Genomic DNA, 14066 nt, shown 5'->3' with positions numbered 1-14066 from the left:
AAATATGACAACAACAAAAAAAAAGGATTTCCATTGCAAGACCTTAAAAATCACTACTGATATATATAGATATATATATATATATATATTGCAACATTTAAATCCATATAGAAATTATTTATCTTGATTTTTTATTTTATTTTAAGGTGATTTTAACTAAATCTAACAATAAGAAACGTGAAAAAATAATAATAAACTATAAGCTGAAAAAGAGGTCCAAAAAGAGTGGCAGAGTGCTTTTCATATATGTTCACATGAATCATGCTTGGTCTATTTTATTTTATTTATTAATCACAGGACTGTGCGGCCATGGGTGCTTTTCTTTGGGAGTAAAAAAGAAAGGTGACAAATCATAACTATACAACAACAGAATTACTAGTTAACTTAAGGGCCTTAGAGAAAATAATCCGACAATGGAAGTTGGGCTCTAATTTCGTTAAACCTTCTGTTGAGGCTCCGAAGAGCTTCAATGTGAGGCTCATCTTCCTCTACAGGTATTATCTTTGCGAAGCTTCCTTCTTCCAGACAATCCACAACGCGATTGGCTGCTTCAAGTCCCGTGACAAAAGACTTTTCCTGCCAACCAAACAGTTCAAAAGAGTACTTTCTTTAGTTTCGTTTTTTTTTTTAAATCATTACATTTATATTATAAATTGTATGTTTTGTATAATTTTTTAATTTAATATAATTTTAATTAAATTTAACAGTTAAAAAATTAATTTGAATGGTACATCCGCCAATAAAAAGAACTCCCTGTCAAAATGGCTAACTTTTAAGAATTATTGGTAAGGTATTAATACCATACCACTTTACCAGTCACATGAATATAAGCTCCCTATAATTCTGATACTGTTTTTTTTTTTTTTTTCCTTAAAGAAATTTAGTGTCATTTGTACTCTCAAGGTTTAGAATATCTCCATTGCATGTGCCAAATTAATCTGTCAAAATTTAGCGTTGCAATGCTATTTTAACATTTATAAATAGAAAAATCCAATCCAATACAATGTTATGTTTAAAATTCTAATTACCTGTGCCCACGAACCATGTCGGTTTATAATCCAGTCTCCGGCCATGAACAGGTTTGGGAAAGATGTTGACCCCCGCAACATGTACTTGTATGAACCTAAGAAAAAGAAGAGTTATAAAAAATTTAAAAAAAAAAGGAAAGACACAAAGCAGTAGTGCCTCACACAAACTAGTGCAACATATTCTGTGAAAAGTGCAAGAACTTTGTCTATTGATTTGTTTATTCTTTGAAGCAAAGTGCAAGAACATCTTCAAAAGGGAGTTGATTGGTGTAAAAAACGAATTAAAATTTAAAAAGGATAAAATTTAGAAACAAAAAGACGACCTGGCCGTCCCAAAACTTTGACACCTATTGCAATTTTAGTTACATGTTCATTCGTGCAAATACCCGTTCTTTTTTGCAGGTTCAATAGGAAAATTTGAGCCGGAATTTAAATTTGTATGAGAAAAAATACTGTAACAAAAAGGTTGAATCATAATTCAAACAGTGAAAAGGACGTGATAGCTTCTTAAATATTCAATTCCATTTTGGTTTTAACTTCTGTATCTAGTTATTTTTGTCTACTGCTAATTATTTTGAGGTGCAGCTAAGAGATCGATTAAGAAATTTTGTAGATCTAACCGATCATGACATGCAAGTACGTAAAAATTTGCTTCCAAACTTGTGTCACAACAAACTCTTCAAGAAAAATACCGGGAAAGAAGTGAGTCAAGGATTTCGGAAATCTTTTAATCTCATTTTCCGTGACTGCAACATTCACCAAGTTTTTGACACACTTTGAGAGGTATGACATTGCTTTTGCAACTATATACTCGTCCTTCTGCGGCAACAACTCATTGGCATAATACTGTGTAACAAGACATTTGAGACAATGATGAGATAAGATAATACCTTTTCAAGCAAATTTGTAACGCTTTAGTGGGGTGTTCAGGGATTCAGATACTCACAAAATCAGCCTGCAACACTGTTACTGGACCGTCTTTGTGCTCGTCATGAATTGCGTTCAAGTGAAAGAAAGTCCATCCGAAGGAATCGTCGAATCCCGAGCAAGCATTGTTTGCGTATGGAATGTTAACCTGTTAAAGGAGGTCAACAAGGAATTAGCTGCGAAACAAGGAAGCAGGTTTGTTACTGAGCTTTTGGAGGTGGGCGAATATTAGATTTTGTTCTCTAGTACTCCTCTTTCATACGTGGGGTAGATAATATGCAATCTTGTGAGTCAACATTAGCAGAAGGCACGACACAAAAATATTTGATGATAAGCCCAAAAGTGTTGGAGACTCAACATACGGTGACAATTTAAAACTTTTAATTACATGGGTTTAAACTTGAAATCTTCATCTCTGATACATCATTATGTTACTAATTTTCTCACCAGAAGCATGCGCAAAATTAGATTTTGTACTCAAACAAATCCTGTTTCGTCGGACAAAACTTTGATAAATTCTTCATGTGTTTTCGTAAGGAAAAATGAAAAACAAATAGATGTAAAACTAGAAGAAGGGAATTCCTTTGCTTTCACTGACCTTCCTATCAAGCCAAAGTTTCACACTAACTACATCAATGCTATCCAAGTAGAGAACCTTGAGGAACTCCTCTCTTGCACATAGCACTGCACTATACATGATTCCAAAGTCAACTCTGGTTGGAAAGGGATGTAAAAAAGAGGGTTGACTTTTAGGACTCTACAAACTGTTATGGTGAGTGAAGAATGCTCAACTGTGAAATGATATACCTGCTTTTGATAAGATCTTGAAGTGTGGAGATTCCAACAGCCAAAATAACTGCATCAGCATTATATGTCTCTGTGCCACAAGTTACTGCTGAAACATAGCCTGTCTCCTCATTGACGGAGACACCGGTTACTTTCCTTCCCTCTATAAATTCACAACCTTTAGTCTTCATGGAGTCTATCCATGGCTCGAAAATCTTTTCTCTAACTGTCCCTCGGCACCATAGCATATCAAAATCTTTCTGTATCCACCCGAAAAAGGGAAAAAAAATATTGGCTATGAGGAAAAACACACGAAAAAAAAAGCACTACTCAATGGAAGCACACAAACTACAGATTCATTTCTTCTGTCCATTTTTGTTTCTTTGCTCGATTTCTCGTTAAGTATAGCGAAAGCTGCAGTTCCAGTTGGTCTTTATCCATTGTAGAAAGAAAACTTTACTCAACAGTTTTCAATCTAAGGAATAGAATTTGGCAACAGTGTATACCATTCCATCCAAAAAGTAATTTGACAAGAAACCCATGAATATTTTCTTATGTTTTCACACCTCCTAAATGCCTTTTTTTTTTTTTTACTCGTTTTGTTTATTACATAGGCGGAGAGAACTTCCCATATGTCACTGTTAATGAGTCAATGTCAACATTTATAATCACCATTCAGCTCAGGTTGTATCATTAATCTATCCTAAGGCTAGGCTTCACAATACTTTGCCCAAATTTCCATGTTTTCTAGAAAGAAACTGATGGACTCAATAAAGACCTGATGAGCAAGGATGTAGTATAGCATTCCCAGAGTTGCAGCAGCACTACATTGTTCTGGTGGAGCAAACAGACCAACTTGAAGCAATGGACCAATCACATTCTTATACAGCCTTTCTGAGCTCCCAAACTGCTTGAAAAGCTCCCTCGCAGTAACTACGATTGAATAATTTCCACATAAGACACTAATTACTCATCTTTCTATTCATTAACTATCATATGCATGTAACTACTAATCTAGTTATGGTGGAAATGGACACCAGCAATAGAAATCCTTACTTGAATCGTATTTTCTCCATGCCGTATCTGTGTTGTCAAAGTCGATAGCTGTGAAGGACCAAAAAAAGAAAAAAGGGTACATCTTAGAAGGACATACTCTTCTTCTCAATGCAAAAAATGATGGATAAAATCTCCTAAAGTTAATCCTAAATGCTTCTCTTGTCATTATAATGGTGGTGATTATGTTATTTCGAATTTATCGGCGAGTATTTACCTGCAGCCATTAAGGGGAGTGATGTAAATCTATCGGCTACTGGGAGCTGAAAAAACTGCACACCATGTAAAGATTATTGATCAACACAAGGCTGCAATAAGATTTCATTTATTTGCAGCAGAAATATAAGCAATGAAACATAAGGATGCAAGCAAAACATACTTGGGTAAAGAATAAAGTTCCTAAAGGACTTGGCAACTGAGGCAGGTCTTGGAATATTGGAAACTCAACCTGCAGAGTTAATCAGACTGTCTCTGTGAACAAATTTTGAATCCTCAAACTGAATCCTAGGAAGTAGGAACCTTTTTTATGGTCAGTAGAAATACTTCTAAGGGATAAGAGGAAAAGCCATTGGCATTGAAAGACTCTAGGAACCTATTGCATCAACAATATTGAACCTAGGTCTGAACTATACCTCCAATCCGTATTCGGAATATTGAGCAGATTTTGTCCAGTTGGTGAATGGTTTGATGCCTAGCTCATCAACAAGGCTAAAGATGTTCTTGTAGGGATACCAATATCCTGAAGAAAATTGTGGAATTTGAAAAATTAATAAGCTTATGGAAGAAAACTTTGATCAGTTCAAACATCAACAGACGTGCATACATCATCCACATATTAGTCATTAGAGCTAGTGGTAATATAACAATGTTGGGGGGTTTTTCTTTTCCTGATAAAAAAGGATCGTTCGTGCCATCCGGTCCCCATAATTGCCTTCATCTATAGTAGAAATCTCAGAGCTCACCAATAGAATGGAAAGTGATCTAACCTAATTCTTTAAAAGATGGGCGCAATTTCACTCTCAGCACCAAAAGCCTAGCGCCAAACCTTATAATATAGAGTATCAAACTTTGAACCCTTCCCGACCTCGACAGCCAGAGAAGAATAAAGAAAAGCATTGTAATTGCTGCATCACCTCATTGGTGGTTAGGTAAGTATTTCATTAATTATTTGGATTAACTCCTAGAATTTCCATCACAAAAGTTGAGCCAGCTAAATCAGCAAGGTGTCTATAAAACATGAGTGATATATGGAGAATCCTCATTCTTCACAAATTACATAACACAAAAGAATGCAACCAGGAACCAGCAAATCCAAAAAGGTGAAAAGTAAACTAAACTGCTTTAACATTACCTCGATTACCAACATCTTCCACACCACCAAAACCATTATCGCCTTCAAGAACCGTGACATCAAATTCCTGAGAAAGAATTCCAACAACTTAAATTTCACTCATCTTCGTCCGTTCACAAAAACCTGACAACTTAGAAAGTGCAATCACAGAAGTTCAAACGTAGAACCACCTGACTACTTATGATTATCACCAATGATTACACCACGCGCCCCAATTCAGAATTTTGAAAGTTTGATTTTTATTCATAAAATTTCAAATACCCTCCTATAAATATGTTGTACAAAGTGACAAATATAACTATTTGTGCATACTCGTGTAACATCACGTGTACGCAGCATTTATACAACACTCAATATTACATTTGTTTGGACTATATTTATTGAATTTTTCACTAAAAGAAAGTAAGCACACGTGTTCACATGTTTAAATAAGTGATTCTGATTCATTAGCAGAACTATGCGAGAAAATTATTGATGAGAAATTTTTAAATTTAAATTTTTATGGTCCGTTCATTTCGCTGATTTAAGTTTATAATTTGAATTGATATGTAATTTTATCTGAGAGTTTTTTACTGTAACAAAAAAGTTAGATGTGATTGTTTCTGAGAACTTTTTACTGTAGTAAAACTTAAATTCTAAACTCGAGTGGGTGAAGTGAACGGACCTTAATAAGAGAAAAACACCGGAGCAAAATCATAATTCTAAGTTCAAACATATTTACCAAATGGGCCTGAACGTTATACACCCGTAGAAACCATGTAACTATACGGACATACGAAAAAAAGTCAGAAAAGGGATCAAAAGAGTTGGAGAACCGATAAGACCTGGTTGCAGAGGTGGTGAGCTGCTCCGAGGCCAGCCCAGCCAGAGCCAACGACAACCACCTTCTTCCTCCTCTCGATGCTTTCTCCTCCATTACTGTGGTCTGACAAATCAGCTTCAGCTGAGCAGCGAAACCGGCCACTTCCATATCTGCTGGAACAACGTCGTTTGCTCAGTGGGACTGACACTACTGTCAGCCTCCAACTAATAGCCAACGACATCATAAGCTTATTAAATTAACAGTTACACGCTAAAGCTATTCCCTCTGATTGCTCTGCTTTTTCAGGCTTTTTAGCTTAAACAGTCGGACCAATTAATATCCACCAGGTTCATTATTATCCCCCAAAAAACAAAAATAAAGCCAAAAAAAAAAAAGTATTGGCTTTGAAAGTTTTTGCGTCAAAGTTTTTTTTTTTTTTTTTTGGTTTTTTCTATTTCTGCTTTGGTCGTTTCTTTGGATTTGGCGCGTTTCGAAACTCCTGGTCGTGAAAGTGGCACGTCGATGGCTTTCAAACTGCCTGTCCCTCCAATGATAGTGAAAATTATGGCTCTCTGTCTATATTAGGCGCACGTGTCAATTTCATATCAGACTTTGATCTTATCCCACGTTTGATCATGAAAGCTTGTTAGTGTCAGTAATCTCAGCCGTTCGATATCCTTCCCAAGGTATGTGAATATCTCAACAGTGATGGAAACGCAAAATTGAAAGAAATCTCAGTAAAAAACATATGTATTTTTATACGTCGGAGAAGTGTTAGGTGGCCAACTTAAATCTCTATTATTTTTTTATATTAATTAATATAATATGTGAGTTATTATTTTTTTATTAATAAATATAATTTTTTATTATTAATTAACATAATAATATTTTAAATACTTATAAATATAAAAATAACAATTTACATATTAAATCAATTAGTACATAAAACATTGAGATTTGAGTTGTATCCAAACATTATTTTTCATGTTATTATCTCTGCTATATGTCTAATCATTTATACAGAAAGTTGAGATATATACGGGATTTAGGTGATGGAAATTGGTAAACCGAAAGAAAGTTATTGAAATTGTTTACTACTATACCTTTAATAATAATAATAATAATAAAACATTGACTGTGTTTAGAGTTGTTTTTGTTTTTATTTTTTATATTTTTTGAGAAAAAAAAAATAAAAATATGAGAGAAACGGCGTTTGACACAATTAAAGATAAAAAACGAAAATAAAATCAATTTTTTAGTTTAGTATAAAATGGAAGAGAATGGAAAACGACTTTTAGTCGTTTTTACTTTTTATTTCCGTTTTCTCTTCTCTCGAGCAAAGAGAGAGAGAAATAGACATTAATAGATTTTTTTATATTGAAAATAATCTCTTGATAAAATTACCAAACGTTTTTTAAAAATGATTTATGTCTGAGATTAAAAACGTTTTCATTTTCATTTTCATACAAAAAAAATAAAATCATTTCGAAATGAGTTTTAAACGCACCCATTGTTTGCCACTAGTGTGATGATACATATTTTGCACTTAAATATCATATTCTCATGTGGTAAATAAAAAAAAAAGTGTTATACGAATGGACCGTCAAATTTTAGTAAATTAATAGTTTAATACGATTATAATGTGATGATAAAAAAATATGTCCTATCCATATACAAAATACTCAATAAATCTAATTTTTGCAAAATTAGACATTTTCTATTATTATACAATCTATTTATCTAATTATAGTTACTAAACTATTGAGAAATTATCCTTTTCCCCCCTTAATTAGTTGAGTTTCTGTAACGCGATATTTGAAGTTTGGATTATCTTGCTGAACGGGATTGGTAATTGAACCTCGTTTGGGACCAATGTCACCAATCTTGTTTTGGTATTTTATATTTCATTATTATAATCAAGCTCACATTTACCAAAGTAACCAAACTTTTTGATAGAAACATCTTGGTTAAAGATGTTATTTATGCACACTTACGTTTTGGAACCATTCTTATAAGATTCTTAAGCTGAGTAATCCCACTGTCACACGATAAGTTGCTTTTAATAGACTTGTAATTCCATTTCGTTATATAACTCAACAGTCACTTTCTCCTTTTCTTTTATTAATTATTTAATTTGATAATATTTAATTTCTCTTCTACTTATTCAACACATCTTATTCAACTATTATAGTGACTGTAGCTACGATTAAGTTTAGTATTCACCAATTATTCTTTATAAGTTAAAGTGCGGTAAACAATGTCATATCGTTATATAATTTGTTTGAAGAAATTAAATTGAAACAGCAACGTTGAAAGTGCACATTGTCGTATAAAATCAATAATTTTTTCTTTTTCCAAAAATGAAACTAACTCGTACTAAAGGCAGTAATTTTGGCAAAAATTCCCCCACAATCCAAATTGTCTTATAATCCAAATAAGAGCATTTGGGGACATTACCAGCGTACTCTAGCGTGGCCTTTCTATTACCTATTAATATATGTCTTATTTTTGAGATCCACACTTTAATAATGTCTATCATAATCTATTACCGGTACAATAGCAATGCTAATAAGAATTTGGAAAAATGTGTGGAAATATTAGTAGTGTTTAACACCACATTTAATTTAAAAATAATAATAATGGAACTCTATGTAGACTTCTTAGTGTCGGCAGTATTTGTAATGTTGAACATCAATGGGTTGTACCAATACTAATAACATTGTTATAGCAATCCACAAGCTCACAAATAGGAAAACCTCACTTAAAAAGTACAACTTAACATATTTATAATAGTAAAATTGAAATATATTGATTCTTTTTTTATAGGAAAATTGTCATCTTGGTACAATGTTAATGACTCATTAGAAGGATAGACGCACGTTTGAGGCCCAAAATTTGAAGAACACCTCGGCCGCACTAACAACGAGCATGCTTAAAGCTCGAATTAAAGAAACCCCTCCTATCGAGATACGCTTTTGAGCGCTAGAGGGACAGATCTCCAAACCCCACAAAGAGTGAAATCTACACGGCATAAAAAAATTATAGCCAGATTAAGACAACCCTACCAGGAGACATACAAATGGCCTTAAACCAATTACCAAAAACTAACAACAAATAGCAAAATAAGCGAGGGTCGAGTGAAGAAACCACCGCCCTTATTACAAACATGAAAATTACATCAAAAGAACATAAAAAACCTCCGACCACTGCCGTTAGAAGCCTCAAGTGAAGGGCAACCGGCCAATGGGTCGTCAAGGCAGATAATCGGCCAAGAGATCTGAGTCACCAAACGATAAACTCACATGGAAATGAAGCCCATCCATTTGGCTTCCAAGTTACAGACTGGTTTAGATCTACACAAACGGAGCCACCACACCATACACTGTCACCACTAATGAGAAGCTCATAACGAGGCAAGCTGAAAGACAAAGTTTATGGCCAGGAGCCTGGTGACACGCCCAAAGGCAACCCTAGAACGCCAGCCGTCGTTCACTCTCTTTTTTCTCTAATTCGTGTGGAGAGAGAAAGTTAAAAACCCTAAGATGAATGGTTTTTTTAACTGAAAACATATTTTGAGTAATCACCAAATATTTTTATTCTTAAAAATATTTAGGAATAACAAATTAGAGAAAATAGATTTTTTAAACTTTATCAGAGGAAATAACCATTTTTCACTTCGATAGTAGTTTTTAAAATATTGAAAGTAAATACCATATTTAGGGCTTGTTCTTTTGGAGTTTAACTTGAGTATAATTCTTAAATTGAATTTGAGTTATAACTTGAGTTGAACTTGTAACTTGAGTTTGTGTTTGGTTGTATACATTTGAGTTATGGTTTGAGATAATAATCTTTTTGAGTTTGTGTTTGAGTGAGTCAAAACTTGAATTTGTATTTAGATAGTATTTTAATAAAAACTCAATGCTGATGAAAAATTTTAATATGATATATGGGTCGGGTTTTATTCGTCTTTTCGTTGTCAACGCATAGAAAAAAAATCATCTCAATCAGAATTAAAACGAAAAAGTTATAGCATTTTTAAGAATAGAAAAAATATTGTTCATTAATTTGAGTTCGAGTTTTTGAACTCGAGTTGAAAGGGAAACTTGAACTCGAGTTTTAGTCATAAACTCGAGTTTGAACTCTAGTTTAAATTCGAATTTAAACTTAAAAGAATATGAACTCGAATAAAATTATAACTCGAGTTACCTTTTTTTGAGTTTTTCACTCAAAAGAACAAGCCCTAACTATCTACTTTACTTGGAGTAATAATTTATTTTATTAAGAGAATAAATTATTTACGTTGTAAATTTGTTATTTACTTCTAACGTCTTAAAACTTCTTAAGTTGAAAAAAAAGCTACATACTACAATTTTCTAACGTTATCACGTATTATGCTACAAAGTTACATAATAATAATTATAATTATTTATAATTATTTTTTATTTGTAAAATATTTTATTTTATTATTATTATTTTTTTGATATGGTCAACATTAGTATAATATTATGTTATATGACAAAATTACGTGCACATCAGATTAGCAAAAAAAAAAAAAAAAGTGCACATCGGACGGCTCACATCCAAGGAAAGACTTACCCCACACCAAATTAATCCTTCACTATAAATAAAAATCATCCTGTACACTCCTGTACTCTATTTGCTTACATCTCAACCGTCACCTCCGTATAAACAAACCAGTCAGCACGCGCGCGCGTCCCCAAAAACCAGCCTCACGTTTTCGCTACTCCGACGGAATATGGCAGCCACTCTCTCCGTCCGCCCCAACCGCCTCTCCGGCGGTTATTCTCTCCCCTCACCGCCTCACAGACGAACTGGACCGGTCCACTTCCGACGACCGGCCGACAAATTTGAGCCCTGGACCGGCTCAATCGCTCCATCCCGGTTGGCATTAGCGAAGACGACGCCGGCGCCGGTCCGCGCCGGCTCCAGAGCCGACGACTCGGCGCCGTTCGAGATGTCAGTGGAGAACGCCTTGAAGCTCCTCGGAGTCTCCGAGGGAGCCTCGTTCGACGACATACTTCGCGCCAAGAACTCGATCGTCGCCGCTTGTAAGGACGACCAGGAAGCAATTGCTCAGGTTCTTTTCCTTTCTTTTCTAGCTCGCACCATTTTACTAACGGAACTGAAAGTCGAATTCTGGAGCTTTTGGTCTTCTGGAGATGGCGGCGTTAGAAAATTTTCGTTCTTTTGTTCTATTCTCACCGGAGTGTGTTTCTTTTTAGAGTGTTCCGAATCAGAAAAGTTTTTATGAAATTGTTTGAGGATGCTGATAGAAAATGGATGCGAACCGTGCAAGAGTCGAAGAAATCTTAAGTATTTGTTTTGAATTTCTATTAAAATATTGCAGTTTCTTGGTTTTTTTTCTTTTTTGGTTAAAAAAAAAAAAAAAGGTAACTGCTTTGATGCTTTTGAGTGAGCTTTGCTGCTGATTGCTGAAAATAGTTGAGTTCACTTAAAATTTCAAATTTTGATATAGGTACTGTGAACCAGACAACGTTTAAAGGTGGATTTACTACTTATTCAGTCCAAGATGAATTTGTGAAGGACCTCTAATATTTGAGCTTTAAAAAGTGTTTTTGAGCAGCGGGAGTGGAAACCTTGTTTTTAAAGGAGAGAAGAGTACAGACAACTTTGTGTGGCATCTTTTTATATTGTATACATGATTGCAAACCGTATAATTCTAGGGGGTCTTAATGGTAATATATGGGTCTTTTTCATTTAAAATTAGAAGCATTATTTTTGAAATTATGAACCTTCGTGGCTAGTACAGATCGATATGGAATTGTTATTATATATTAAGTTAGCACCAGCATTTATTTTGATAATCTTTGTTTATCTCGATAAAAACTTGTTTTCATTATTTTATTCTCCATATCGCTGTCCTGTTAAACGTCATTTAGGTGGAGGCTGCATATGACATGTTGCTCATGCGGAGCTTAACTCAGAGACGAGCAGGAAAGGTTGTAAGTAGTCGCATTCGCTACGCTGATGTTAAGCCTGTAAGTTCTCCTGGGAGTGGATCAATGCCTCAGTGGCTGCAAGCTTCTGTGAAGAACTCGCCAGTTTTGATTGAGACACCATCAAAGGGTGACTTGGGCTTAAAGGCAGGTGTTTATGGAGCTTTAATGGTCTTAACTTACGTCAACGGAACTTCCACATCTTCTGCTGTGCCATATGCTGGGGCTGATGTTCCTGGACTGATCTTGGCTGGTAGCTTTGGAGCTTCCTTGTACTTCATGACGAAAAAGAATGTGAAGTTAGGTAATAATTTTCTTATGTACAAATTTTCCTGCATATTATATTAGGATTGAAGCTAACTTGTCTCGAGAAATTAAGAATCTTGGCCTAATCATACTCCTATTTTAATGTTATCATGCACGAATTCATTCTATTCTTGGAAGCCTCTTTATGTGCGCGCGCGCGTGTGTATCTAGTTAGTCCTTTACTCTTAATCAGTATTGAAAAGAGAGAAGCAAGGGAGAAATGAATGGAAATGATGAAAGAATTCTCAAGGAAATGGGCATCGAAAGTTGAAAAAACCAGACCTTTAAATTGATAGAGCATGTAATGTAAAATGTGCAAGTTTCATTTCATCCTGAAATTGTTTGATGTCAGATGTTAAATTCACGCTTTTCAAATACAAGTCGTATGCAGAGTTTGATTATTGAAGAAACTTGAACCTTTTGGTTAAAGAATCTGTCTTGTTGATATTTGTTGGTATTGATATAAATTATCCTTTTTTTAAGTGATATTGATATAAATTATCTATTGGTGTTGGTATTGATACAAAATGGTAAATCTGACATAAGGTTACTCTGATAATGTGAAGCTTATTCTCTGTTCAATTTTGCAGGGAAGGCTACTATAATAACCATAGGTGGGCTTGTTGCTGGTGCAGTCGTGGGGTCAGCAGTTGAGAACTGGTTGCAGGTAGACATCGTTCCATTTCTTGGTCTGCATTCCCCTGCTGCTGTAGTAAGCGAAGTAATACTCATCTCTCAATTCTTGGTGTCCCTGTACTTGAGGTAGAGCTAAGACTTAAGAGAATGTGATTTTCACTCAACTGTGAAATATGTAATTATGCATTTGCGTGATCATGCCCCAGGCTTTTTTTTTTATTTTTTTTTATTTTATTAGGATGTGTATCATTGCATGTTGTACAAAAAGCACAATTGAAGCTAGTGTAACTCGATCATTTAAAAAAATTCACTTAAAATTTACATGACTGAATCTTATGCCCTTGGGTTGAGCATGGTGATTTTGTTCACCTTCTTCCCTATTTTTAGGGAAGTGTCATTCCAACTCTTAACTTCTTCGGACTGAAGAGACAATTTTTCTTTGCTAATGATGTCCCCTCTCATTAACCATCACGTTATATCAAAATCCTTTTTGATTAAACAAAGTATGACCATTTAAGGAAAACCGTTAAAAACTGTCTTACCAGTAGGATGTTTTTACAAAACTACTAAAGAATTCTCCTAATTTTGAATTAGTAAAAGATACAGTGTTCATGCACTAAATTATGGCCTCGTTCAGTTCGCTGATTCGAGTTTTTAATTCGAGATGAGATGTGACTTTATGTGAGAGCTTTTAACTATAGCAGAAAAAGTTAGAAGTGACTTTTTATAAGAGCTTTTAATTGTAGCAAAATTGGAATTGAAAACTTGAATCGGTGAAATGAACGAGGTCTATGAGTCTTTAAGGCTTCGTTCATTTTACCGATTTGAGTTTTCAGTTCTAGGTTTTTACAGCTAAAAACTTTCAGAAAATGTTACTTCTAACTTTTTCTGCTACAGTTAAAAACTCTCAGAAAAATATCATATTTCAATTCAAATTAAAAATTTAAATTCACAAAGCGAAGAAGGCCTAAATGTCTTCTTTTTGGTTTGGTGCAAGATTTATGACGTCTGGAGGGTTGTTTGTAACAAACTGTAGACGTATATATGAAATATGATCAACCTTTTTGTTTTTCTTCTTCTTCTTTCTTTCCTTTTTTTTTTTTTTTTTTTTTTTTTTTTTGCTAATGATACGACGTGCTTGAGTTGGCCACTAAGATGCCTGCATGGCCTTGGGCCTAGTGATGGCCTTTAGTGGCTGT

At 34.4% G+C, this 14066-nt stretch overlaps 2 protein-coding genes across 4 annotated transcripts; one reads left to right on the top strand and one right to left on the bottom strand.

Annotated features, from left to right (window-relative positions):
- Positions 1 to 223: 223 nt before the first annotated feature.
- LOC21389506 lies at positions 224 to 6304 on the bottom strand. Of its 3 annotated transcripts, none has more exons than XM_010088528.2 (13): positions 5970 to 6304; positions 5146 to 5212; positions 4427 to 4533; positions 4174 to 4242; positions 4012 to 4066; positions 3798 to 3845; positions 3520 to 3674; positions 2763 to 3001; positions 2554 to 2668; positions 1975 to 2103; positions 1721 to 1874; positions 1029 to 1123; positions 224 to 576 (listed from the first exon to the last, which is right to left on the bottom strand). In XM_010088528.2, the coding sequence occupies exons 1-13, from the start codon at positions 6189 to 6191 to the stop codon at positions 394 to 396; spliced, it is 1638 nt and encodes a 545-aa protein (XP_010086830.2). In that variant the 5' UTR covers positions 6192 to 6304; the 3' UTR covers positions 224 to 393. The 3 variants fall into 3 exon arrangements, with proteins under 3 accessions (XP_010086830.2, XP_024033105.1, XP_024033112.1); XM_024177337.1 differs by having other exon boundaries at positions 2554 to 2644; XM_024177344.1 differs by lacking the exons at positions 4174 to 4242; positions 4427 to 4533.
- A 4314-nt stretch (positions 6305 to 10618) lies between these two features.
- On the top strand, positions 10619 to 13197 carry LOC21389505 (protein CHAPERONE-LIKE PROTEIN OF POR1, chloroplastic). Its single transcript, XM_010088527.2, has 3 exons — positions 10619 to 11045; positions 11869 to 12229; positions 12822 to 13197. Exons 1-3 carry the CDS (start codon positions 10704 to 10706, stop codon positions 12995 to 12997), a joined length of 879 nt encoding a protein of 292 aa, XP_010086829.1. The 5' UTR covers positions 10619 to 10703; the 3' UTR covers positions 12998 to 13197.
- The last annotated feature ends 869 nt before the right edge of the window (positions 13198 to 14066 follow it).

The sequence above is a fragment of the Morus notabilis genome, unplaced genomic scaffold, assembly GCF_000414095.1.
Source record: "Morus notabilis unplaced genomic scaffold, ASM41409v2 Scaffold2025, whole genome shotgun sequence".
In the NCBI taxonomy this organism is placed as follows: Eukaryota; Viridiplantae; Streptophyta; class Magnoliopsida; order Rosales; family Moraceae; genus Morus; species Morus notabilis.
This window is presented reverse-complemented; position numbering and strand designations above follow the sequence as displayed.

Excerpts from the sequence above, each read along its gene's own strand:
- LOC21389506 (XM_010088528.2), bottom strand. The coding sequence starts at position 6,191 with ATGATGTCGTTGGCTATTAGTTGGAGGCTGACAGTAGTGTCAGTCCCA. Across the intron at positions 2,669-2,762 it reads CAAGATCTTATCAAAAGCAG|AGTTGACTTTGGAATCATGT; the intron begins GTATATCATTTC and ends CTTTCCAACCAG. Across the intron at positions 1,124-1,720 it reads CTTGACTCACTTCTTTCCCG|GTTCATACAAGTACATGTTG; the intron begins GTATTTTTCTTG and ends TCTTTTTCTTAG.
- LOC21389505 (XM_010088527.2), top strand. The coding sequence starts at position 10,704 with ATGGCAGCCACTCTCTCCGTCCGCCCCAACCGCCTCTCCGGCGGTTAT. Across the intron at positions 11,046-11,868 it reads ACCAGGAAGCAATTGCTCAG|GTGGAGGCTGCATATGACAT; the intron begins GTTCTTTTCCTT and ends AACGTCATTTAG. Across the intron at positions 12,230-12,821 it reads GAAAAAGAATGTGAAGTTAG|GGAAGGCTACTATAATAACC; the intron begins GTAATAATTTTC and ends TCAATTTTGCAG.